The sequence below is a fragment of the Sarcophilus harrisii genome, chromosome 1 (genome assembly GCF_902635505.1).
Source record: "Sarcophilus harrisii chromosome 1, mSarHar1.11, whole genome shotgun sequence".
In the NCBI taxonomy this organism is placed as follows: domain Eukaryota; kingdom Metazoa; phylum Chordata; class Mammalia; order Dasyuromorphia; family Dasyuridae; genus Sarcophilus; species Sarcophilus harrisii.
The window spans coordinates 361,506,869-361,534,391 of NC_045426.1; the positions used below are offsets into that span (position 1 = coordinate 361,506,869).

At 35.2% G+C, this 27,523-nt stretch overlaps 1 protein-coding gene across 1 annotated transcript in view; it reads right to left on the minus strand.

Moving 5' to 3' along the window:
• LOC100919303 (tetraspanin-36) overlaps positions 1-11,058 on the minus strand; it is a 55,239-nt gene extending 44,181 nt beyond the window's left edge. Inside the window, exons 1-2 of the mRNA XM_023495863.2 lie at positions 10,720-11,058; positions 7,688-7,915 (exon numbers count right to left, since the gene is read on the minus strand). Of these exons, the coding sequence (XP_023351631.1) occupies positions 7,688-7,756 (69 nt within the window). The 5' untranslated portion in view covers positions 7,757-7,915; positions 10,720-11,058. The remainder of the gene's footprint in view (positions 1-7,687; positions 7,916-10,719) is intronic.
• Positions 11,059-27,523: the final 16,465 nt, after the last annotated feature.

Here is a 27,523-nt window from a genome sequence, read left to right on the forward strand (position 1 = left end):
TTCTCCATGACTGCCAAGGCCACTCTACTCTAAAATTCAACTTGCACTTTTTAAGATGATTGTCTGGGGCAACTAGTTTCATCAATTCTGTGTAATCCACAATCTAGTCCTCATGCTATCATATAGTTCTGAAGCACTTCAGAATGCATGCTTTCCACTGCCTACCATGACTGATTTTTACTATGTCTTCAGGCAGTTTGGCACAGTGCTTGCTGAAGGAAGGAAATGGCATCAAAGCATATGAAAAATGCATTAGAAACTAAGTGCAAATGTGACCAGCTGAGATTGAAGTTACTGCTCTTAGAAAAGCTCATGCTATGCTTAGCCTCAATTATTTCCAGCCCTTCAGGCTGAATGACTATTATCAACGTGACATTAAAAGGCTCTTTTCCCTTTATAGATTCTGAAACTGATTCATTTTGTGGTCTTAAGGAAACACGTGGCATAACTACTTTTCTCCAGTCCATCTTTGGGGCTTGATTTGATGTTGCCAAAGCAATGGAGACCTGCTCAGGCTTTCTTTTAACAGCACATTTCACCTGGTGAGAGTGAAAGGAAAATCAGGATAGAAGGGTGGGAATTTCTTAGGAAGAGGGTTGCAAGGAGATTGTCTACAGAAGTTCTAAATTTAAAAGGATGATAAGGGAGAGATGGAGGACTCAGTAGCAGTCTGTCACAGGAATGCTCTAACAATAGATGCTATCCTATTATCCATTAGTGTATGTACAAGACCATGTGTTGCTGGAAGGGAGAGGCTCACTTTTCCATGATGATGTGGGCTCCAGATGCTCTCTGGAATAAGGAGGGCTGACTGACTACTGGGAGAAAGCAGCTACCTTGGCTGGTAGCTTACACTTCAGTGCAAACATGAAAACAGTGCTGGATTACATGTGGGAATAGGCCTGTGGGGGCCATCCCGGGGGGGGGGGGTGTACTAAAACTCTCTCAGAAACTTTTAGAGACTTCATGACCAAATATGACTCAGTATTAATGGTCTGGGTCCTTTGGGGTTAATGAAGCAATCCCCTTAACTGATTCCTGAAGAGGGAGGATAACTAAATCAGTGTATCTGTAAGAAGTAAGTGACTCCATCCCTATCATTTTCTTCCTTCCATGCTCCAGCTAACATCCTGTAACCCTGAGACTTTTCCCTGAGGACCGGGGGAGGGATGGAATTTCTCTATCCTGGCAGCCTGGCAACTGCTCCCATGGGGCAGCTTATGCTGACTCTCAACTATGTAAGAATGAGCCTGGGCCCCTACTTGTCTCTTGTTTATTATATACCTTTTTTCCATTCCAGTGCATGTTCTACATGCTGTCAAATTGATCCTCCTCAAGCACAGAGATGTGACCATCTGCCCTATTTAGCCAACTCCACTGGCTTTCTATTCCTTCCAGAATCAAATATAAAACCATCTATTTGGCTTTTAAAGCCTTCATAACCTGGCCCTTTCTACCTTTGCAGTCTTCTTACATCTTACAGCCTCTTCCACTCCTCTCTGGTACTCTGATCCAGAAACTAGGTATAGTCCAACATCTCATACTATATACCAAGATAAGGTCAAAATGGATATGTGATTTATATAGAGAGTGATACTATAAGCAAATAAGGAGTGCTTAGAATAGTTTCTCTTTCAGAATTATGGACACAAGAAAAATTTGGGTCCAAAGAGATATAGAGACAACCACAAAATGTAAAATAGATAATTTTGATTATACACAATTAAAAAGGATTTGTATAAATAAACCCATTGTAACCAAGATTAGAAGGAAAGCAGAAAACAACAGGAAAATTTTTGCGATTAGTATCCTTGAGAAAGATCTTTTCTCTCAAATATATAGAGAATCAACTCAAATTAACAAAAATAAAAGTCATTTCTCAACTCATTAAGGTATCTATAGTCAAATAAAAAAATGTTCTAAATTACTATTGAATAGAGAAATGCAAATTAAAACAAAATTAAGGTACCATCTCACACTTATCAGATAGGCTAAAATGACAGAAAAAGAAAAATGATAAATGATGGAGGGGATGTGGGAAAATTGTTGAGATATATGCATAATAATGATATGAATGTGGTTTAGGTAAGTAGAGAATAATGGCGTTGGGCAACTTACTGTTAAATCTTCCCTGGGTCTCAGTTTCCTCATATATAAAATAAGGATGTAGATGGCCCCTAAAATCCCCTACAGTTCTAGATCTATGATCCTATAACCCTATAATATGTGAAATATTTTCTTTGAATGATACTTTATGGATTAATCCAGCCTTGGCATCCAAGTAGAACATACTAAACTTCTTGAAGCTAGGAACTGAGTGGCTATTGCCATCCCATCCCCAGCACCTTAAAAAAAAAACGAACAAAAAAAACCCACCGCTTTCCATGTTGTTGCTTTTGTCAGTTGATTTTTAGTTGTTTCTGGTTCTTTTTTACCCTATTTGGGATTTTCTTGGCAAAGATACTAGAGTGGTTTACCATTATCTTCTCCAGCTCATTTTACATATGAGGAAACTGAGGCAATCAGGGTTAAATGACTTGCCCAGGATCACACATCTAATAAGTGTCTGAGACTAGATTTGAACTCAGGAAACTTAAGTCTTCCTGATTCCAGGGCTGGCTCTCTATGCACTTCACCAAATGTTTATAGAATTGAACTCAGTCACTCCTCAGCGAGTGGTCACCTTCATTTCTACATTTTAGTGAAACAAGGCTTAAAGAGTAACCTATGTTGAAAAATCCAGAATTTAGGTTAGAAAAGAAAAATGAGGGAATTAATAATAAAATCATAATAGCTAGCATTTATATAGTGCATTATCTTTTAGGTTTGCAAAGCACTTCACACATTAAAAATTTGATCCTCATAACAAACCTGTGAGGTAGCTATTATTATTATTTCCATTTTACAGATGAGGAAACTGAGGCACAGACAGGTTAAAGTGGCTTCCCCAGGGTTATACAGATAAATAAGAGTTCAAATCCTACTCAGAGCCCAAGTTCACCACTCTTTTCCACTGTACTATCTAGATGCCTAGTGTCCATTGAACAAAATAATTAGTGGCAAATAAAAAACAAAAAAGTTGTATAAATAAAAATGACCTAGTTAAAAAATAAAATCATCACTATCCTCCCTATTCCATCATCCAACTTGAGTCTTTTTCAAAAAAGATTGCACAGAGTAAAGTGAACTATTTTCTTTTAGTGAAGATATATAATGAGCTCGTCTCCAATTTGTCCCTGAAAGCTTTCATAAATAGCACATCAGAAACAGAGTTTAATTCTATATATTTAACACACTAAGTTGATGTCCTGGTTAGTTTTTGGAACTGTTTTTCTCCATTCTTCTTTTTATTTATTTACTTTTTTTGTTACAAAGCATGGCTCACCGAAAGGGATATATTTTGAAATTAAGGTCAGATATTAAAGGACAGCAAGTGGTACAGTCAGGAAAACTCCTCTTCCTGATTTCAAATTTGTCTTCAGGATACTTCCTAGCTGTGTGACCCCTGGGCAAGTCACTTAACCCTCATCTGTAAAATGAGCTGGAGAAAGAAATGGTAAATTCCTTCAGTATCCTTACCAAGAAAATTCTAAAGAGTCAGACATGACTGAAAAATAACAACAAAAAATAAGATGTATTAATAACAATTTTTAAGAAACAAAAATTTATGTTCTATATTGAGAAATTCAACTGAAAAATTAAAACTAAGGAAATTCAAATCACCTATTTTTGTTTGCATTTTTCATATATTCCCCACAATGATTTGATGAGAGGCAAAATACTATTATATCCACTGGCATTTTTTTCATTATAAAATCAATAACTCTAAGCTAGAAAATAAAATCAAACAGGGGAAAGGAACCATCCATTAACAAGTCCTTGCGGCTTAAAGCTCATCCTTTACCTAAGTGAAATTAATAATGATGCCTACCAGCAAAAAATAACTATGAACTTAGAACTCATGTCTGAACATCATTGCAATGTTAGCAAATCTTTCAATCGAATCCAATTTCTAGTCATTTGGGAAGTACATGAATTTCATTCTTGTTTTACAGACGAGGACATGAAATCATAAAAGGTTGATTCTATTATTTTAATAAATGTCAGGATCATGGAGTAAAAACATTTAGGACAAAAGCTCTTTGATCCTAACTCTAATCTAATCGATCTCTGTTTCTTATCATCAGTCTCTTTATTTACTGGCATACCTTCCCTATAGCCTTCAAACATCTTCCAAGTCTTCACTCCATCCTTAAAAAAAACTTCACTAAAGATTACCATCCCCTGAAGCTATATTCACTATTATAGAGAGATGAGCTCTTAGATAGAAAGATATGGGAGTGATTATCATATCTAAGAGCCCATTTCTCCTATTGCACATGTCAAATTACTAGATGTCCTGGAGACATCTCAAATTCAGTTGTCCAAAACAGAAGTCATTATCTTCTTCAACAATCCACCTTGTCTTCCAAATATTACCTTTTTTTTTTCAAAGGCACAAGTATTCCTTCTTTCAGGCTCCTAAATTTATAACCTTATCATTCTCTCTTACCCCACATATCTAATTCTAATTTTTTTATTACATAAGCTTTCTTTTTTCAAAAAAAATTATTTTTTTCTGGTTATATATTATATATATGTATATATATACATATATAATTTTTTAGTACAGTTTGTTTATGAATCATGTTGAGAGAGAAAAATCAGAACAAAAGGGAAAAAAAACCACAAGAGAGAGAGAAAAAAAGAAGTGAACATAGAATTTGTTGATTTACATTCAATCTGCATAGTTCTTTTTCTGGATGCAGATAGTGTTTCATATCCAATCTATTCCAATCCATTGTTAAAGCTTACCCTTTTTTTTTTTTTTTCTTCTTTGCAGTCTCTTAAATCTGACTCCTCTCTATTCACATAACTACCACTTTAGTTCAAGCCCTCAACTTCCTCCAGCCTAGATTATTTTAACAGCCTCCTATCTTAATTGGTTTTTCTGTTTCCAGTCTCTCACCACTTCAATTGATCACCATCACACTGCTATCAAAGGGAGTTTCCTTAAATAGAAATCTGATCATATCACTTCCCTACTGAACTCCAATGACTTTATACAGTTTCTATAATCAAATGTAAACTCTTCCTCTTTTTGTCATTTTAAAGTCTGTTTGCTACTTTGCCATACCATACCCTATCTTGCATATTGTTTACCTTCCCACTCTCTGTGATCCAACCACTTTTCCTCTCAGATGACCCGTCATCTCCCATCTCCAATTTTTGGCAATGGCAATCCCTAGGCCTGGAATGCACTGTTTCCCTCCCTCTTCACTTCCACTTCAACTCCTTTCTTTTCCTTCAAAACATAATCCAATCAACTCCTTCTACATGAAACCCTTCCTGTTTCCCTGAACTGAGCTCCTCATTTCACTACCCCATATTTATTCTATCAATCTGTCTGTGCTTTTTATTTTTTATATCCATCAGTCTGTTTCTTTGTATCCTTGCTATATTCCTCCAGCAAACTGTAAACTCAATAGGAATAGGGGTTATTTCATTTATTCTATTTGTGGCGCCAGCATCTAGCACAATATCTGGCATACAGGAGGTGCTTAATTAATGCTTGCTGTTTGACTGATGGGTTGATTTAAAAAAAAAAATCTTTGAGAGTTGCTGTGGCCAAAAAGGTCATTGTATTAGATACAGAAGCAGCCAAAAAAACAAAACATAACAAAACAAAAACCTCCCATTCTTACAGGCTGATTTTAAACATTTTAAGCACCTGCTTAAACACTGTAATCTAGCTAAGGCAAACACTTTTTTAGACTGGGACTTTGACACGATAATTCTATAAACAGGAATTTCTCTCGGAACAAACACTGAGAGCAGGTGCTGCCCTGCTTCACAGTAGAGGAGTGAACATTTCCTCTCCCCCTCCTTCAGTGGGCACAGCTGAGGGGAAGGACTAACTACCTGAAAGTTCCACTTAGGGAGGTGACCAGGAAATAAACAGAGTGCTCGTGTATTGTATATTGCTTGTGAAATCTTTGTGAAAAGAGACCAGCCTTGGTACAGAGCAAGCAGTGCCATAAGAAGATGAGGAGGAAGAGGAACAGCCTGGGGTAGACTGGGGTGACATGACTACTATGCTGTCTTGTCCTTAGATCTCAAGGACCTATTCTCAGCTCTACATCTGTAATGAACAAAGCACAACAATGTTCAAGTCTATGATTTTTACTGGCATCTCATATTATTTTAACAGCCTCCTATCCTAATTAGTTTTTTTGTTTTAGTCTCTCAACCACTTCAATTGGTCCCCATCACACTGCTATGAAAGAGATTTTCCTTAAACAGAAATCTGATCATATTCACTTCCCTATATGACCAACTCTAATGACTTTATACAGCTTCTATAATCAAATGTAAACTCCTTCTTCTCTTTGGTATTTTAAAGTGTGTTTGCTACTTTGCCATATTCTGTCTTGTATATTATTCACCCTTCCACTCTCTGTGATCCAAATCAACTTACCTCTCTCTCCCTCCATCTCCCATCTCCAATTTTTGGCATTGTCAATCTTTAGGCCTGGGATGTACTTTTCTCCTTCCTTCTCACTTCCACCTTATCCCTTTCTTTTCCTTCAAAATATTCTCCAAGCAACTCCTACATGATTCCTATTCTCCTCAACTGAGCTCCCTTTCTCATTATCCCATATTTATTTTATCGATCTGTTTGTGCTGTTATTTTTAAAAAATATCCATCAGTCTTTCTGTGTCTTTGTTGCATCTTGTGTCAAAATGTAAACTCCATAGGAACAGGAATTACTTCATTTATTGTAATTGTGGCCCCAGCATCTAGCATAATGATAGACCAGTGTGTTAAGGTTTGGCAATAATTGGGGTGAGGGGAGAGAAATGGCATTTACTACCAAGCGCCTTATAAATATCTCATTTCATTTTCACAAGGTCACTATTAGTATCCTCTTTTACAGATGAGAAAACAAAAGCACAACTTAAATGACTTGCCTAGGAATCAAAGTCAATTAAGTATCTGAGGATGAATTTGAATTCAGGTGTTTCTGACTCCCAGACCCAGAATCCACTTGGCCACCTAATAATAGCTCCAGTCTGACAATACTCTTCTGAATGGCATCAGTTGAGCTTCCTCTCTCATTTTCCCTTTCCCAGAGGAGCACCATCATCAACCAATGGGATGGTAGGAAACTTCCCGAGAACAGTCTGTTTGACATCAGCATGTTTACTCCAAACTCAACTGCAGCATCCTCAGCCTTTAGCCAACTAAGACTTCTCTGGTTCTCTTTCTCATGTCCCCCTGAAAAACCTATGTTTGCCGGGTACTACTTTTTTGGTTGTTTGCTGGGTACTACTTTTTTGGTTGTTTGCTATCAAACTGCTCTTTAAGAATCCCAGATCAGAAAAAAAAAACAACCACTACAAAATAAGATCGAGGACAAAAAAAGAGCTGAATGAGAAAACAATTCTGAACTTCTCCAATAATGCTGCCATTTCACCCCCAGACACTCCCTTTCCCCCCCAGCCCAAAGCGGCAGCCCAGCTGTGATGCAGGTGGCCAGGTTCAGTTTCAGAGAGAGGAAGCTGCTAGAACAGGGATCGTTACTAAGCTTTCCTCCCCCGCAGCCCTCCACCCCACCCTGTCCCTGAGGTCTCCCCTCAAACTTACCAGAAAGATGACACTGAGCAGCAGAAGCACCGTCTTGGAGGTGATCATTCCACAGTCCATGGCGGCCATGGGCCTTCGGGCCAACGTCAGGGTCGGTAATGTGGTTGTTTGCCTGCACGGAGAGTCTGTGTCGGATTTCTAGACTCCTACTCTTCTCAGTTTCTTGGCTGAGTTTGAGCCTCACTCAATCACATGATTTATGTATCATCCTACCCAGTCACATGTTTCCTAATGCACAGAATAAAACAAAACAATCACTGTCCAGGTCGGGACACAGCAGTTTCTCGTTTTTGTTCATTTTGGTCTGAAACAGAACTCGGAATGAAGTCAAGAAACTCCTAGGAGGAGTGTCACTAAGTAATCTCAGTCTGTTCTAATGTCAGCCCTATCCAGGAAAAGAAATTAGTTTACCTTAAGCTGCACATGATTAAAAAACAAAAAACAAAAAACAAAAAAACCCAACCAACATTCACATATTTTCAAGAATGTACAAACTAATAGGAAAGTCAATGAGATACATTTTCATACATTTTTTTAAAATCCCCAAATTCTCCTCCACATATTCCCAAGAATGTAGCATACTAATAGTTCTAATAACTGTAAAGTCAGTGATTTACATAATAAATGTTTTTGTTTAGAAAAAAAAATCCCCAAATTATAGTTCATAAATTTGCAAGAATATAACAAAATGATTGTAATAACCACAGTCAGTGAAATACACTTTAACATTTTTATTTAGGAAAAATACCCAAATTCTCTAACAGATCCAAACATTTTGGACAGCAATCTCGAATTATGAGGGTTAATTAAACATATGTATACCTCTTGACTCAGCAATACCATAGTATTGCACTTCTTTCCCAATATAATCAGAATAAAAAGAACCTATACATTCTTTTCCCACCCATTTTATTTGGTATTTTCCCCAGTTATATGTAAAAACAATTCTTAACATTCATTTTAAAAACTTTTGAGTCCCATCCTTCCTCATCTTTCACCCTATTGAGAATGCAAGCAATTCAATATAGGTTATATACATATGCAGTCATGCAAAACATTTCCATAATAGGCATTTTGTGGGGGAAAAAATGGTATATGATTGTGATGGAATGCTATTCTTCTATAAGAAATGATCAGCAAATCAAATTCAGAAAAACATGGAAAGACTAATGAAATAATAATAAAGTGATTAAAACTAAAAGAATGTTGTAGAGAGCAGGGCTTCTCAAATTTTTTCCACTTGTGACACTTTTTCACTCAAGAAATTTTTACATGACCCCAGGTATGTAGTAGGTATATAAAATAGGCAGGGTTACAAATAAAACACTTACTGAAAAAAATCATAATTTCACAACCACCACATTTAGTTATGAGATATCCCATATGGGTTGTGAAACATTTTAAGAAGCTGGGATACAGAGTAACAGCTATAGTATTTGAAGAATAATTGTGAACAGTCAAGTTATTTTGAGTACTACAAATACTCAAATCAACCATATTCACTGTATGAAGAAACAATTCCAACAGACTTGGAATGGAAAATGTCATCTGCATCCAGAGAAAGAACTATGGGGAGACTGAATGTGGATCAAAGCATGGTATTTTTCACCTTTTATTTTTTCATTTCTCATGATTTTTTTTCCCTCTGTGGTCTGATTTTTGTTGCATAGCATGACAAATATAGAAATGTTTAAAAGAATTGCACATATATAACCTATATTAGATTGCTTGCTCTTTGGGGAAAGGGAAAAGAGGAAGAAAATTTTGGAACAAAGATTTGCAGAAATGAATATTGAAAACTATCTTAGCATGTGTTTGGAAAAACAAAATACTATTGAAAATTTAAAAAAAATACTCTATGAAGGAAGATGCTATTCATTTCCAGAGAAAGAACTGATAAATAGCAGTATGCATAGTATGGGTTTATATATATTTATATATCTATGTCAAATGGTGACCTCTAGTGTGGGGGAAGGAGGGACAGTTCAGAAATTAAAATGTAACAAAAAAAAAATAAGCAAGGCACAGGGGACATAAGAATAAATAGTACAGAAAATGCAGACACAAGTGGCCAAAGTGGAATGAGTATAGAGGCAGAAAGCATGGAAACTGGGATAAAATGCTAAAGGGAGGTAGGCAAAGGTAAAAGAAGAAGTTAGGGAGGGAAGAAGTGCAGAGGACACTCATATAACCTAGTTGGAAGCACTCAGTAGTATGGACCCAATGGAGAAGGACACGTTCTTGGAGGGCAGAGGTTTGGGTCTCATTTTTATTGGATTCAGGGGGAGGACAGACTAACTCTTCTTATCTATACCACCTTGAGGGTCAGTTCATTAACAAATCAAGCTTTGAGTGTTACTTAATTTAGAGCTGGAAGAGACCTGAGATCTGGCCCAATGCTCCCATTTTGCAAAGAAAAAAATTAAAGCTGAAAAATGTGACTTGTTCAAGGTCACAAGGAGAGTAGAAATCTGAGCTCAAATCTTTCTGATTCAGAGTTAATATTCTTTCCAAACAATTCTGACACTAGTTTTAGCATGCTAGAACTTAGTGATCAATATTAGCCAGCTAATATTTATAATAGTGTTATTTAAGATTTATAGGAAACATTTTACAAATATTATTTCATTTGTTTCTTTTAATGACCCCAGGAAAGTCCCCACAGTTTCTATTATGGTCCCCAATTATTTCACAAATGAGAAAATTGGCAAACAGGCAAAAATTGCAAGTCACTTAACCATTTGCCTCAGTTTCCTCATCTATAAAATAAGTTGAAAAATGAAATAACCACTCTAAGAGCCAAAAAGTACCCCAAAACAACACATGGGGTTACAAAGAGTCAAAGAGTGAAACATGACTGAAATAACCTAACAATAACCTATAGCAGCCTAATTTAATGCCTAAGCTAGGACTAAATTCATTAATTACATTCGTTGTATTGGTGATTTTATGAACTTCTTAAAAGATTTCAAAACTAATCACAAATAAATTTTGTTTCAAAGAGAAAAATAGAATAAAAAAAATTAACTTACCCAGATTCATATAAAGGTTATCAACAACCTCAAAGAGAACCCCAAATGTCTGGATCTCAGTTCTCTTCTTTAGTTATTCAAAAGTCACCCTTCTCTAGGATAAGATTGATGCTATTGGTGACCACCTTTCAAAGAGCCATACTATCCAGGAGTACCAGGAAAAAAGTATAAAAGTTGTTCCCTATGGAAATTCACTTAATAGCTAATATTTATGATTTGGTATCTCTGACAGTTTTAAAGTAACATGTGGCCAAATCTTGGCCCCATATAAATATCAACTAAACTTAATAAGGGGCCACAATATGAACATTCTTCCCTTGGTGTACCACAGAGACCAAGTGGGAAGGAAATATCTTTGCCATGGTATCTAATGTGAGTGAAGTAGATGATCTCACAATATGTGTTTGTGACTTACAAAGTAGGGTGCTGTTTCATTACTTTGAAATAATACTACTTTATTTCCCTCCCTTCCCCTCATTCATTTCCTTATCCTTTAATCTAAATTATAACTTGCAAATTGAGCCATACCAATCATCTACTTGATTCTCCCTTTCAAATTACAGTAAGGAACTCTATCTTTCCTGTCCCTTCTAACTACATTCTAACTATATGTATGCATAGGCAAGGATTTACACAATCATCTGCTTTTAGCCTCCTCTTTCCTAGGAGTACATAGTGGGTACAAAGTACAGAGCAGATCTATTAATTTTAGGTCATTTACACATAGTTGGACCACACCAAGAACTTTATGAATGGTACCATTCGACCTTTTTTTTTTTTTTTTTTTTAATTGGGAGAGGGGAAGAGTACTCTCCCTAGGACTATTGGAAACTCACAGAATATTATACTGATCTCCATCATTAGGAACAGGGAAACATGACTAAAATCTAAGAGTGGTTGCTTTTTATATAACTATTCTTTGCTCTGAAATATAGTTTTGTACCCTACACATACTCATTCAATAAATATCAATTGAGTATTTAAAAAGTGAGGCAGCTGGAAAGATCTATATGAACTAATGTGTTGAGTGAAGTGAGCAGGATTAGTTGAACATTTTATACAGTAACAAGAAGATTATATGATGATTAACTATCATGGACTTGACTTTTCTCAACAATGTAGTGATTCAAGGCAATTCCAATAGTCTTGGGATGGAAAATACCAATCACATCCAGAGAGAGAATTGTGGAGACTGAATGTGGATCAAAACATAGTATTTTCATCTTTTTGTTTGCTTTTCTCTCACCTTTTAGTCTGATTTTTCTTGCACAACATGAGAAATAGAGAAATATGTTTAAAAGAAGTGTACATATTTAACTTATTTTTTATTTTTAAACCTTTTTATTTTCAAAATGTATGCACGGATAATTTTCAATATTTACCCTTACATAGCCTTGTGTTTCAGATTTTCCCCTCCTCCCCCTCATCCCCTCCCCTATTTGGCAAGCAATCCAATAGCATATTTAACTCTCATCACGTTGCTTGCTGTCTTGGGAATGAGGGAGGTAAGGAAAGGAGGGAGAAAAAATTAGAACACAAAGTCTTACAAAAATGAATATTGAAAACTATCTTTACATGTATTTAGAAAAATAAAATTATATTGAGGGGGGAGGAAAAGAAAAGTGAAACATCTAGTGGAGAAATGGAGAGAGTGCTGGGTCTAAAACCAGGAAGACATCTACCTAAGTTCAAATCTGGCCTTAGACACTAATGGTGTGACCATGGGCAAGTAACAACTCAGTTTTCTCATCTGTAAAATAGCAAATAACTGCAGTATCTTTTCCAAGAAAACACCAAGTGGAATCATAAAAAGTTGAGCATGACTGAAACAATTGAATAACAACAAATTTGAAAAGTCAAATTATTTTATTTATATCAATTTACTATTTCCTAAATTTGACCACATTTCTCTACTACTCCAACAGAAAGAAAATCTAATTATCCCTTTGTCTTTATTAACTCCCCCAAAATTTAAAACTTTTAAGATTTCTAAATGCTCAACTTTCTAATAACAGGCAAATAATTCAGTTGGACTCAGGAGAAGGTTCAATCCAGTTCCAAAAATGATGATTAACCCAAGCTGGACTAAATTGGAACAATTGGTCCTTTGGGACAATTGGTGCTTTGCCCTGGAGTTTTCTCTCTGGAAGAGAAAACACATGTCATGGAAGAGTAGGCACTTCCTCCCAAACATAATCCATAGACTTTTGTTCCTGAATCTCATATTCTTCCTTGTTAACCCCATTCCCCTGCTTATCCCTACCAAGGTTCTGTATGGTATCATTCTCGTTGGACCCCATCTATTCTCTCTACCCCAACAATGACCATCACAATGATCAACACCATTCTCATGAGTTGTAGGCATGAAGTTTTTCCCTCTGCTTGCTTGTATTTACAGTTAAATTCTCCTCAGCATCCATGTTCATTCATGTTGCTTCCATGCATCTTTAATTAATTATTTTTGTATCAGCAGTTCCTAATGTATTTGGTTCTGCAAACTCATTTCAACAACAAAAATAAATGTTGCAAACTCTGCTTCTGGCCCCATAATATAAAATAATAATATTCTTTAAAATTATTTATTCTGTTGTGTCATTAAAATATTTAATATGAACTCCTTGAAACACTAAATGGAAACCACTGTTCTATACCAAGACCTTCAAATGATTTTTGCCCCAAAGTGGAAAGATTTCTAGTTATGCTTCTGATTAAGTATCTACTATATAGCAAGCATTGAATTTGATAGATTCTAATGTGATTGTAGTTAAGAAATAATATCAATATAGAGATGATAAAGATAAATAGATATGTAGGTAATAGACATATTAGTAGATACAAATATATGTAATGGGCTGAAACTCTTGAAACTCTTGTTGCACTGAGGTCCCAAGCACTTGAGGCTGACAATTGGACAATTGGACAATCCTCTATTAATATATATTTGGAGAAAGAATGGCCCCGCCCACTCTGTGCAAATTGGGTGTGTTGTATAGGAGATAGTAGACGATTTGGTGGGTGGAGTGTGAGAGGCAGAAGCACTGCTGACCGGATTCATGTTGTGCTACTGCTCTCACTTCATATCGTCATTCCCCTTCATCTCCCCAAAGAATAAAGATCAAGGATTTTCCCTTATTCTGACTCTGGCTGATTTTAATATACTTTGGGTGTTAAACACGGTCATCACAAATATATATGATAACATTGAGGAGACAGACAAGAGAAATATAGATGACATTGGTACAGAGAGATGAATATAGCTAGATCATTTATTTAGGCACTGGGTTAAATATTGGGTTTACATAAACAAGAAAGTTCTACATTTAGGGAGCTTATATCCTAATATAAAGACAAAACATAAAGGGGAAATGGGAAAGGGGCAAAGAAAGAAAAAGAAAAGAGAGGAGAAAGAAAGGAAATGGAAAGAGGGGATTTTCAAGAACATTTGGGAGCAAGTGGGACAGTAGAGCAGTCTGGAGAGTTAGTTAAAAGTAAAGTGAAAGTAACAAAGAGTGTAGCTAATGGCGGCAATAGACAGACAAGAACTACCAAACAGGGGGTTTGAGATTATAGATTTAGCACCCAGAACTCTGAGCTTTATCAGCAGTGCAGGGTCAGCCAGTTTCGATTTATACTCAGCCCTTTGTACAAGGCAATTGCAAGAGATCCACAGAGGGACTTCCAGAGCTAAAGTGTCAGTTCTTGGCTAGCAGATCCAGCTGGGAACATAAATTCAATTCCCAGGACTCCCATATAGGTCTGCAATACACAGAAACTCAGAGCTTACCATGGACTTCATCCCAGATCAGGATGGTGATTCAGGGCCTGGAATAAGAATTTAGCCCAGAGAATCCACTGAATGGAGCTCACCAGAATAAAGCAGTCTCTTGCCAAAGCAATGAAAGCAGTTTGAAATCATGGATTCAGCCCTGAAAGAGCTTTCAAGTTTGGGGCTTGGGCAACCCCTACCCCAGAAAAAGAAAATGATTTAAAAAGGAATACAAAGTAAATATCAAAGAAAAAAAATCAATTGTTCATAAAAATTAGAATTCCAAGAATAAATGATGTGAATTAAAGAATTCATTTTAAAATGGCATTTTAAATGAAATGAGATTACAAAAGAAAAAAAATAGGAAAAAAAAGAATTATGGAAGAGAGTTGGGGGAAGAGACAACAGATTGGCACATAGATATAAAAATTACCCAAGTAACAGACTCCCTGAAAAACAGAATGGGCCAAACAGAAGCCAGTAACTCCATGAGACAAAAAAAGAAATATTAAACAAAATAAAAAAACATGGTAGAAGATAGAAGAAAATGTAAAGTATCCCTCATCAAAACAATTGACCTAAAAACAGTTCAAAAGATAATTTAAGAATCAAAAACATTGGATGCTGTATTTCAAGAAATCATGAAAGGAAACTGCCCAGCTCTCTGAGAACTAGAGGGCAAAATAAAAGTAGAAATAATTCACCAGTTATTTCCTGAAAGAAACCCCAAAATGCCTAAAAAAAACCCTAAAAAAGTCAAAATCTCGAGTTTACAGGTCAAAGAAAAAAAATTGCAAATAGAGAGTTATAAGTACCAAGAAACCAATCTGGGTTGTACAAGATTTAGTAAGTACCACCATAGAAGAGTGAGAATATGGAATAAAATATGTCAAAAGGTAAAATAATATAGACTTACAACCAAGAATAATTTACCCAGCAAAAGTGGATATAATCCTTCAAGGGGGAAAATTAACTTTTAGTTAGAGGATTTTCAAACATTTCTAATGAAATGAGTAGATCACATTTAAAAGTTTGAAATATATAACTATAGAAGTAAAGAGAAATATAAAAAGATAACTACAAATGAAAAATTAGAAAAAAAAACTTTATAATGATCAAATATTTGGGAGCAGAGAGGAATGATACAAGAATCTCCAAACATTTGTGATGTCAACAGAGGCCATAAACGAAGTCAAATAAGATGGAGGTCCTGGAAGTGAGTTTTGTTATGTCTTGATCTTAAATAAAGAAAGGAAAGCATGGGGGAAGAAAGTTACATTAGAAAAGAAGAAGAGAGGAACAGGGTGGGTAGATTACTATTATCTTACATAATAGGAAGTGACAAGTAGAAGTCTATACAAAAGAAGAAAGGATAGAGGGAATAGACTTTACTTGAACCTCACTTTAAAATGATGCAGAGTGAAGTGAGCAGAGCAGAGTTAGGGCAACAATTTATATTACAAAAATAATGTTGCAAAACCAAGCAATTTCGAAAAACTTAAAAACTGATCAACACAATGATTAATCATTATTCCATAGGACCAATGATTTAAAATGTTATTAATCTTCTGACATAGAGATGTCAATTTAGCTAAATTCCTATAGAACACAGTACTAAATTCTAAGTCTCAATTTTAATTCAAAAGACAATATGATTGTTTAAAAAGATGCAAATAAATAAATACATGTAGTTCAAGGAAAGCAAGATTATTCCCACTTGAGAGAATCTGGGAAAACTTCATGGAAGAGATGACATTTGAGTCTTTGAGTATAAGTAGCATTTCAACAAATGAAGATGGAAGAGTAAGGAATGTGTTTGTGCATACATATAAGTATATGTGTGTGTACACACACACATATATGCACATATAACATATGTATATATGTGCATATATATTAGAATGAATTTATTCATCCCAAATGGAAATGTTTCATATCAAAACATTGACAATAAGTGTAAAATTGCCCGTGTTAATTTTCTCTTGCCACCTCAATCTGCCAAATACTCTCTCAGGGATAGAAATGGGAGTAAGTTTAGTTGGCAAGGTTCAAATAAACTGTACTACATCAGTTCAGATTTCACACATGTAACCATTCCTTGCTTCTACACTGACATGTTACTTGTAGAAATTCCAGAGAAAATTCCAAGTCATGAATTCTCAAAAACACCCTCTACCTCAATGAAGAAAACATGGATTTAAAAGACTCAAAACAAATGTTGTAGAACCAGCCTCTGGACAATTCTGTATCTTTTCGACCCTCTTTCATTCTTCTTGTGACAAGTGGAGAGGAGCATTTATTTTGTAAAAATTTTGTATGTACTTATATAAATGTGTACATATTGTTTTTCCTATAGAATGAAAGCTCCTCTGTTTTGTCTCTGAATTCACAGTGCTTGGCACAAAGCAAGTACTTGATAACTACTTGTTGATTAATTAATTGATAGATTATTTGATCCTCAGACTTTGGCACCTAGAATTGTAGAGGGATTTTTCCTGTGTATACAACAGCACCTCTTTTCTCTCAATCCCAGTTTCTAATGTCCAAACAATTAGAAAGTCATAGTACAAATAATTGATGATAATAATAGCAACTTTAATACTAACTTAACCAGAAATATGGTTTTGAATCCTGGTTCCTGTGAATTATTTAATAATTTTAAATGGAGGGGAAAGAGTGAGAGCACCTATCAGCATCCTTATGCTAGTTTAACCATTGCTGGTTATTTCCTGATCCTGTTCAGTAATAAGGACCAAGGACTGTCAGTCATTAAATATTCATCTCCAAGAGTTTTGTGGTCCACTCAATGCCAGGAAGGGTCCTGAGTGATAACATTTTTTTTTTCTCTAGTTCTTAATGAGCTGGCTACCTCTTTCCCCTTTTGTGACCCTTTCTGTGCATAAGAAGGCTCCTCTTGTGGATTTATTTAATTAGATTTTTGGTTCATCCACTAGAAAAATACTCAAACCCTTTCCCCATCCCTCCTGTTTCCATGGGCTTTACTCTCAAAGACATGGTATATTTGTATACAATTCTTCCATTATCACAGCAGGAAAAGAAGTAAAAGTATATATACCAAAACCCTCAGCCAAATAGGCTCCTAGCATTCTTTCTTAGAGCTAGCTATCATGATACCCTATGATCTGACAGGTAAATTAAAACATAGGGGGTCTCAAAAGACAGTTTTGATATTCAGACTCCAACCTCCCCTTCTGCTATAAGTAGAATAAGGCTTTACCTTTTCCCAGGAGTCCTTAGACTAGTTTGGGCCTGACCATTCTGACCAGCTCTTGCTGTAGGTGTCTTTCTGTGTTTCTTCAGCTCCAGGAGGGCTGGATGCTATAGGTCTTGGCTCTTGTTGCTGTTGTTTATGCACTCAGTCCAGTCTTTCTTTCATTCTGGCCATTCCTTCCACTTCTAGATACTACATTACCTTGATTTTTTTAAAAGGAATACCAGGGCTATTAAAATATTAGCATCATAAAACAGCCATTGAAAATAAAATAAAATTATATATATATATATACATATATATATAATAACTCTTATAGAAAGCTATCTTATTTGGGCTGTTCTTTCTCAGTGAAAATCCCAATGTGCTAGCTCACTCTCAACAAAATTTCTCTTAAGTCCGTCTCAGCTATACCCTTTAACTCTTCCATCTGGCTCTAAGGTTTTATGGGTGGGACCAACTCACAGCCATAGCAAAACCAGCAGCATGAAGAAATCCAAATTAGTTTTTCTATTAGGTGCAGGTACTCATATTCCCCAGTCACCCAAGCTCATAAGCCAGGTGTTATTTTCCCAGCTTTGTTGTCAAGACCTATCTATTCTACCTTTGTAGAAATTCTATAAGTTCCCCTTCTCTCCTCTGACATCATCATTGCAGTCCTAGACTATTTCTCATTAGTCTCTCTGTCTTAAATCTCTTCCTATTCCAGCTCATTCTCCACTCAGCTGTCAGATTAAGTTTCCTAATGCTACCTCCCTTTAAAAAAAATTTCAGTGGCTCCTTATTACCTTCAGGGTTAAACATATAATTATATATATATATATATAAAACATAATTTTAGATATAATTTTCTAAAGTCCGTAATAACTTGTTCCCTGTCTACCTTTCCAGTATTCTTAGATCTTATTCTTTTTCATATACTCTGTAGTCCAGTGACACTGAGACCACCTTTCAAACTGTTCCTCACACAAGACACTCCAACTGTGTTCATTTTTACTGAAATTCTCTCCCTCCTCATTTCTGCCTCCTTAGCTTTCATGGCTTCTTTTAATTCTTAGCTAAAATCCTGTCTTTTGTAAGAAGACTTTCCCAAACCTCTTAATGTTTGTGCTTTAATGGCTTCCTTCTGAGATTATCTCCAAAAGTGTGTACATAAATACATGCATACACACATGCACTATACACACATGGACACATGTGTTAAATGCAATACATGCATGTATAATATATCTAAACAGGCATGTATCCAACAGTAAAAATATTATATGTAATGTGTGTGTACTACATACTATATGCATATATAATTTCTTTACAAAATCACACATATACATATGTGTACATGCATTTTATATGTCGTGTATGTGTATACACAACATAATCCAATAATAAACATGTATCATATGTAACATGTATATACTATGTACTAGACATAAGATAGTTGCATAAAATATTCAAAACACAGAAATATAGCTTTATATGTATTATATACAATAAAATATACAACATATACATATACAATACACATACATTCAATAATAAACATATATCATATAAACATGTATGTATTACATACTATATGTGTTTTATAATCTATTTACATAGTATGTACACTCATATGTGCATACATCTTATATGTAATATACACACTCAATAATAAACATGTATTGTATATAACCTGTATTATATCATATATAAAATTTATATCAAATATACACATATACATACACATATAAATATAGATGTATATGTATATATTGTGTGCAACCTATGTGTAATGTGTACTTGTATGCATATATTCAACAACTATGTGTCATATATAATATGTATATACTACATTATTAGACAGATAGATCATCTACTTTTTGCATATGATTGTTCAACTATGAATTCCTTGAAACTGGGGACTATTTTTGCCTTTCTTTGTATCTTTAGCACTTAAAACAGTGTTAGGGACCATGTAAGTGATTAATAAATGCTTATTGATTTGACTCATCAGGGACTAAGCCTGACTTTAGCAGATTTTCTTCTATTTGTAGAATTCTTTTCCATTCCTTGCCTCCTGTCCCCTCATCTCCAAACTGTGTCCTAAATGCCTGATTATCTTCTAAGTTGACCTGGGTAAGTAACTTCTCATCTGTCAGAATCCTAAAGTTTAATATTCCTATTCATAAATCACTATTTAAGAAATAATTTTCCCGACATGTTTGAGTTTTTCTGATTCATTAAGAATGTAATAAGCCTTACTTAGATCATGTAGTTAGTGATATATATATATATATATATATATATATATATATCAGCTATTGATATGATCTCTATTTTATATGTGTGTGTGTGTGTGTGTGTGTGTGTGTATGTGTGTGTATCAACTATCAGTTTAGACAAGTCCTTTATTTTTTCCACTTAAGATAAAAGGGAAATTGATATTGAAATTCATCCAATTCTTTGATAAAATTTTGAGCTTCTATATGGTCCAAAGCTATTTGATTCAACTTAAAGAGGACTTTTTTTTAAAGGACCACCTATGTTATAGATAAGGGAAGTCAGATGATGCAGTGAATAGAGCACCAGACTTGATATCAGGAAGATCTGGGTTCAAATGTGTCCTCTGACACTAGCTGTGTGAGCCTGTGCAGGTCACTTAATCTCTATCTGCCTCAACTCCTCATGTGTAAAATGGAGACACATTGGAGATGGAAATGGCAAACTACTCTAGTATTTTTGCCAAGAAAACCCCATAGACAAAGTCCATGGTGTCAGATAGAGTTAGAAACAACTAAAAACTTAATAATAACATGTTTTAAATACTGGGGATACAAAGACAAAAAAGAAAACAATCCTTGTCTTCATATAGCTTACATTGAAATGGAAGGAAATAGCAGGTATTCAGATAAGAAAATAAAAAATATAACTTTGTATATATAAGTATATATAAAAACATATACAAAGTTAACATAGAAGATGATTTCTGGCAGTGTTTTTGAGCACTAGAAATTACAAGGCTCAAGAAGGGCCTTTTGCAGGAGATGGCATTCAAGCTGAACCTGGAACAGACTTCGGTATCCCCAGAGGCACAGGGGAGGAAGAGAGAATGATGGGCAAATTACTCTAATTATAATTGTTTTTAAAGAATGTTTTTATTTCATTTTTCTCAATTACATGTCAGAATAATTTTGACATTCATTTTTTATAATTTTTGAGTTCTCAATTTTTATTTCATTTTTCTCAATTACATGTAACAACAATTTTGACATTCATTTTTTATAATTTTTGAGTTCTCAATTCTTTCCCTCCCACCCTTCTTTCCTCCTTGAAAAGGAAAGCACTTTGAAATAAATTATACATGGGCAATCATACAAAACATAATTCCAAATTTGCCATGTTTCAAAAGGGAACATAGACCCCTATACACACACACACACACACACACACACACACACCCCAAATGAGAAAAATAAAGTGGAAGAGTACTTATAATTTATTAGGAGTTTTAATGAGTTCCATAAAATGGTCATAAGTCCAGGGCTAGGCACATAAGTACTCAAGTGAACCAGTGAAAACATGTTTGTTTTAGAGTTTGGAATAACTGTTGCTAAGCAATACCAATTTTCAGTTTTTAAATAGGGTTTTTTGCATGGATAATTTTTTTTTTTTAAACATTGATCCTTGCAAACCTTGTGTTCCAGTTTTCCCCACCTTCCTCACCCTGTCCCTTAGATGGGAAGTAATCCAATATATGTTAAATATGTTAAAATATGTTAAATCTAATATATGTATACATATTTATACAATTATCTTGCTGCACAAGAAAAATCATATCTAAAAGAAAAAAATGAGAAAGAAAACAAAATGCAAGCAAACAACAAAAAAAGTGAAAATTCTATGTTGTGATCTACACTCACTTCCTACACTTCTCTCTCTAGGTGTAGATGGATCTCTTTATCACAAGATCTTTGGAACTGTTCTGAATCATTTCACTGTTGAAGAGTCATGTCTATCAGAATTGATCTGATGGTGATCTCCTGGTTCTGCTTATTTCACTCAGCATCAGTTCATGTTAGTCTTTCCAGACTGCTCCAAAATCAACCTGCTCATCATTTCTTACAGAACAATAATATTCCATAACGTTCATGTACCATAATTTATTTAACCATTCTCCAATTGATGGGCAACCACTCAGTTTCCAGTTTCTTAACACTACAAAAAGGGCTGCCACAAGCATTTTGGGTCTTGTACATTTTCTCTCAGCTCTGAACTGAATAGAGCTGCCTTTGAGACCCCCAACAAGAGGAAGTGTAATCCTGATATGTGGCTGCTGACACACCAAAGGGGAGCACTAAGTGTTCTACTCATCTGTTATCTACATCAATGTTAGTGCCATCTGCTCCTCTCTCTAGGACTCATTCCTTATGGTTATGAACTTCCATTACCCTCCTGAGTCTAGTGATATAGAATCCTCAGGTATCAAAAAATAAACCACTATTCTCCCCAGCTTCTACATTCTATCATCCACATCTGCCTCAACCTTGTCTCTTCAATGGCCCATTTCAATTTCCCTTTCAGTTAGGGAACCTCTGTCCTCTTCATCCAGACTCCCAATCCCAGTGTCATACTAGTCTCAGACTCATTCCACAGAACCAATCTGTTGCCAAAGTTTTGTTGTTTCCACTTCCCAACATCTCTCTTATATTTTTCATCTTCTCATTTAGTCTAGGGAAGGAAGTCAGTTTTGATCTTAATCTTTTCCAGAATGAGTATACCTTCAATTTTGCCATCACTCCTAACGAACAATTCTTGATCAAGGACTAACATTCTTTTTTCTTTTTTTTCCCTTCTATTTTTTGGGGAGATCAATCTAGGTTCAGGATTTGCATCCAAAAGGTATCTTAAAGAGAGTGGGTACAAGTTTATTACTGCTCAGTATCCTGGTTTTAACAAGATATAAGAAAAAGAGGGAGACATATATAACACACAATTAACAAACACAGTGATCACCAAGACAATATAAGAAACAGATAACAGACATCATATAATATACATCATCACCAGTATGAGGAAACTCCAACATCTGAGTACCAACAGCTGGAAGAATCTGGGTCACAACTATCCAGAGTCTCAAGTGGGAAGCACTTTTAGGCAAGTGTTACCAAACTTCCTGAGTTCTCAAAGTCTCTTTCCACTTAGGGGTTTTTATAAGCTGAGAACAAAGAAGGCACTACACTTAATATTCTCAGCTGATACATGACCCTTGAGATAGAGCATCCCCACTCAGATACAGGGATGTTCTATCACAAGAGGTTCATCAAAGAAAGTATTTGTTTATTCCTTTAAGAGGATTGTGTTTACTCAAGGAATTGGCCAGATTTCTGAAGTTGATATTAGCCTGCCATAAAGGATATTCATTAATAAAGTTAGAATGGCCAATTGTCCTTATGCTTCTTGAGATTTATCAGATAGCTAGGAATGCATTTCAAAGTTCTCAGCATCTAAATTTATACAAAGGCACCGGGATTCCTCACTAAGATTCCCTACAGAGACAATAAGGGTAAGTGACTTGCTCAGGTTTATACAGCTCATGTCTGAGGCCAAATTTGAATTCAGGTCCTCCTAACTCCAGGGCTGGTAGTCTATCCACTGCTCCTAACTGAACCCATTCTTTCATCTTTATTATAATCTCCTACCATTCCATCTTTCCCAATGCTTTATTCATCCCAAATCTGTTCTGTGTTTTCAACAGGACTTCCAATATTTCTGTCCCTTAGGTTTCACTTACCTCCTTTTCTATTTGCATCCCTTTAGTTAGCAAATTCAATGTTACACTCTCCTGTGCTCTCCCTTCCTATCTTTACTCATGACCCATCCCAAAGGGTTACTTTTCTATTTGAATTGAACATCATCACAGGAGCACTGAGAGGTACAATGTCTTGTTCAGAGTAACAACTATATGTATTCCCAGATCATCATAATTCTGAAGTCAGCTCTCTATTGATTGCCAAGCTGACTTTGACTGACAAAAGAAAGGAACAAAACCCAAAGAAAATTCATAAAATGACACTTGGATATCATTATAGCATAGATGACAGCATAATCCAATCAGGTCTATAATCCTGGTTTGCTGAGACACAGAATCAAAAAGATTGTTGTTATAATTTTAATAGGATTAGAGATGCTGGGAGGACAGAAAAACCTATGGATTAGAATAGTAATGTGTTATTAGATATTTAAAGGAGAATCAGGTTTTTAGCAGACATTCTAGGAATTCATTGTGTTCAGAATTTTGAAGTTCCAGGAACAAGTTCAATTTGAGGAAAATAATTTCACCCATATTTTTGAGGGTAACAAAAGTAGAAATACAAGAGTCAGACACAAGCAGATAACTCTGGACTGGATAATAAAAGGAGAGAACCAAGCCTTGGAGAAGTAAATTGGAACTAATGGCAGGATGAAAAGCAATTAACAGTGGAAAGTGAGTGGAATTCCTTTTTCTCCTTCAAAAGGTGATCGATCTTGGTTAGCTTCAAGCCCCAAGGTAGCTTTCTACATCTTATATATTTACTCAAGTTTCTTTGGGCAGCTAAGCAGCAGAGTGAACCTGGAGTCTGGAAAATCTAAGTTCAAACTTGACTGTAGGTACTTACTAGCTAGGTGAATCTTAAATCACCTAACCCTGTTTGCCTCAGTTTTCTCACCTGCAAAATGAACTGAAAAAGGAAATGAAAAATCACTTAAGTATCTTTGCCAAGAAAATCTCCAGTGGATTCATGAAAAGTCAGTCAGATATGACTGAACAACTGTGCAAGTTGTACTTCATTCCCTGGACTTCACTACTCTGCCCCTATAAAGGTATTTCTCTCTCTCCCTTATTTCTTCTTCTCCCTCTCTCCCTCACTCCCTCACTGATCCCTGGCACTATCAAATAGAGAAGCTGATGTGATTTTATCAGTAGAAATGACCATTAAAAAAAGACTTTTCCATCTATTTTGCTGTTACATTCTAAGGACTATCCCATCTGACTTATAGTTGAAACCTTCCATATATGCTCTCTCCCCCACTGGAATGTGAACTTGTTGAAAGCAGGGACTGTCTCAGTTTCATCAGTATTTAGCATAGTGGTTTGCATAATGTAAATCCTCATGAATAATTTTATCATTCCTTAATTCATTCAAGCCATTTAAATCATGTTAATTCATATTCAACTTGCATTCCATCAACATCAGATTCCCCCCCCCCCCCAAAGCCATTTAACCATAGGTCATTTATTTCATAATTATGAAATTGATTTTTTTTTTTTGAACCTTTAGTAAGAATGATGATGTTGTTGTGTGGGCTGGATCTTTGATTGGGACTAACTCTCCTTCACTTGCAGAGTCTGCTGGAGTGTGTGTGTATTTTATATATATATATAGTATATTCAAATATATATATTTGAATATACAATATTTGAATACATACAAAATCAATACAAGGTACTTTGAAGAAGATTGGGCATTAGCTGCTGGAGGGGTAAGGAAGAACTTTGTTTAGAAGATGGTGCTTGAAGAGCCCAGGCTTAAAGGAAACAAGAGATTCTAAGTGAGGAGAGGAAGTTTGGAACAGTCTCTCTCAGCATAAAAATAGATAATCAATTAGGGAGACATAAAAGGTTTGACTTGATGTGTAGTGAGGCCCAGATGAGATCAGATAATAAAAATCTACAGAGTTTTAGTTACTGGCAGAGTGGAATCTCCTTAAGACCTAGGATATTTTCTTTTTTGTCTTTTTTTTTTTTTTTTTTTTTTTGCTTTTCTATCCTTGAACCTTATTGATTGAGTAAATAGAATCCACATCCTCTGATCTCAGATCCTTCCACTGGTACAATGGGAAAAAAAAAATTGCTCCAAAGTCAGAAAAATTCTAATCCTATTATTACCTTTGTGATCTTGGGCAAGTCATTTAATCTATCTCTCTGATTTTTATCTATTATTATTATATTATTATTATTATTTTTATATATAGGTAATATATACTATGTATTATTATATTTATATGACATATGCAATATATGTTATGATATATATTATATAAATAATAAAAATTAGGAGGTTGGACTTGATTACCTTTAAGATCCTTTCTGGCTCTCCTTGATCCTATTAATTAATAATAATATTAATAGCTAACATTTATATAGTTTGCAAAGACTATACATATTTATATATGTATATAAACACATTCAATCTTCACAATAATCTTATGAGGAATTAACCCATTTTAAAGATGAAGAAACTGAGAGTCAGATTCAGGTTAAATGCCTTACCAAGAGTCACAAAACTATTAAATGTCTATGACAAGATTCAAAACTCAGTTCTTCCTGATTCTAAATCCAAAGCTCTATTTTTTGCTACCTAGTTGCCTATGTCTAGTTCCATTATGAAATAGTGAATTTTCGCTTCTATTGGGGTCCTGCCTCAGACTCAGCATTATAGAAATAAGTTGTTGTTGTTTTTTTTTTTTTTCCCACTCCACTGTTCCTTCTTATTACATCTCTAGACACCAGGAAGAAATTTAGAGATTTTTCTTCAAGCCCAATAAAAAGGAATTTGACATGGATTGTGAGTTTTCGCTGAGGATGTCACTTTTGCAAATGGCCACTAGATGACAGGGTGGTATCATTTTCCTGGGGAATGCTCTCAAAGACCAAATTGCAGAGTTCCTGCAGGTGTACCCCCTGAGTCAAAGAGTTCTGATGTTTATAAACCAAATGCTTTTAATTTCATTTTGCTTTTGAAAATTGACAAACCTATTTCCCTCATACTAATTGAGATTAAAGTATTCTATCCTTCCCTCCTTCAACAAAACAAGGTAAGAGAGTGGGCTCCCCAAAACGAGGAATTATAAATACTATGGCTGTGGTCAAACAGTTTCAAATTTGCAGTATTTGAAATTATAATTATGTAAATGTTAATAATTGGTTCTAGCATAATGGGAATATGCTGTGAGAATTCTAATAGTCAGACTTCACAAAATTTATACTATACCTAGAGTCTTCAAATGCCAGTCCTGTTACCTAACAACTGATTAATTAAATAAGTAGCTTCCCTCCTCTTTGCCTCAATTTTCTAAATTGTTAAATGGGATGGGTAGGGGAGGGTAAGAGTGTGTATCTTCATGTGTACTAGATCACTTTCCAGTTTCTTCTAGCTCTAAATCTATAGTTCTATGACCCCAAGGACTGGTAGGTGATGCAGTGTATATAGTACCAGATCTGGAGTCAGGAAAATTGATCTTCTGGAATTTAGACATTTACTAATTGTGTGACTCTGGGCAAGTCACTTAACCCTGTTTGCCTCGGTTTCCTCATCTGTAAAATGAGCTGGAGAAGGAAATGGCAACCACTCCAATATCTCTGCTAAGAAAACCCCAAATAGGGTCACAAAGAGTTGGACATAACTGAAATAATGGAACATTAATGACCCAAAGATACACCATTCAGGGACGCTCTCAAATGAATAACTTCCCTATTAAAAAAAAGCATTTTTTTCAAAATACAGGCAAAGATAGTTTTCAACATTTGCCCTTGCAAAAAACTTTGTGTAACAAATTTTTCTCCCTTCTCACCCTCCCCTTTCCCCTAGACAGCAAGTAAGCCAATATAGATTAAACATGTGCAATTCTTCTAAACATCTTTCTACATTTATCATGTTGCACAAGAAAAATCAGATCAAAAAGGTAAAAAAATGAGAAACAGAAAAACAAGCAAACAACAAAAGGTGAAAATACTATGTTATGATCTATATTCAGTCCTGTGATCCTCTCTCTCTTTGCAGATT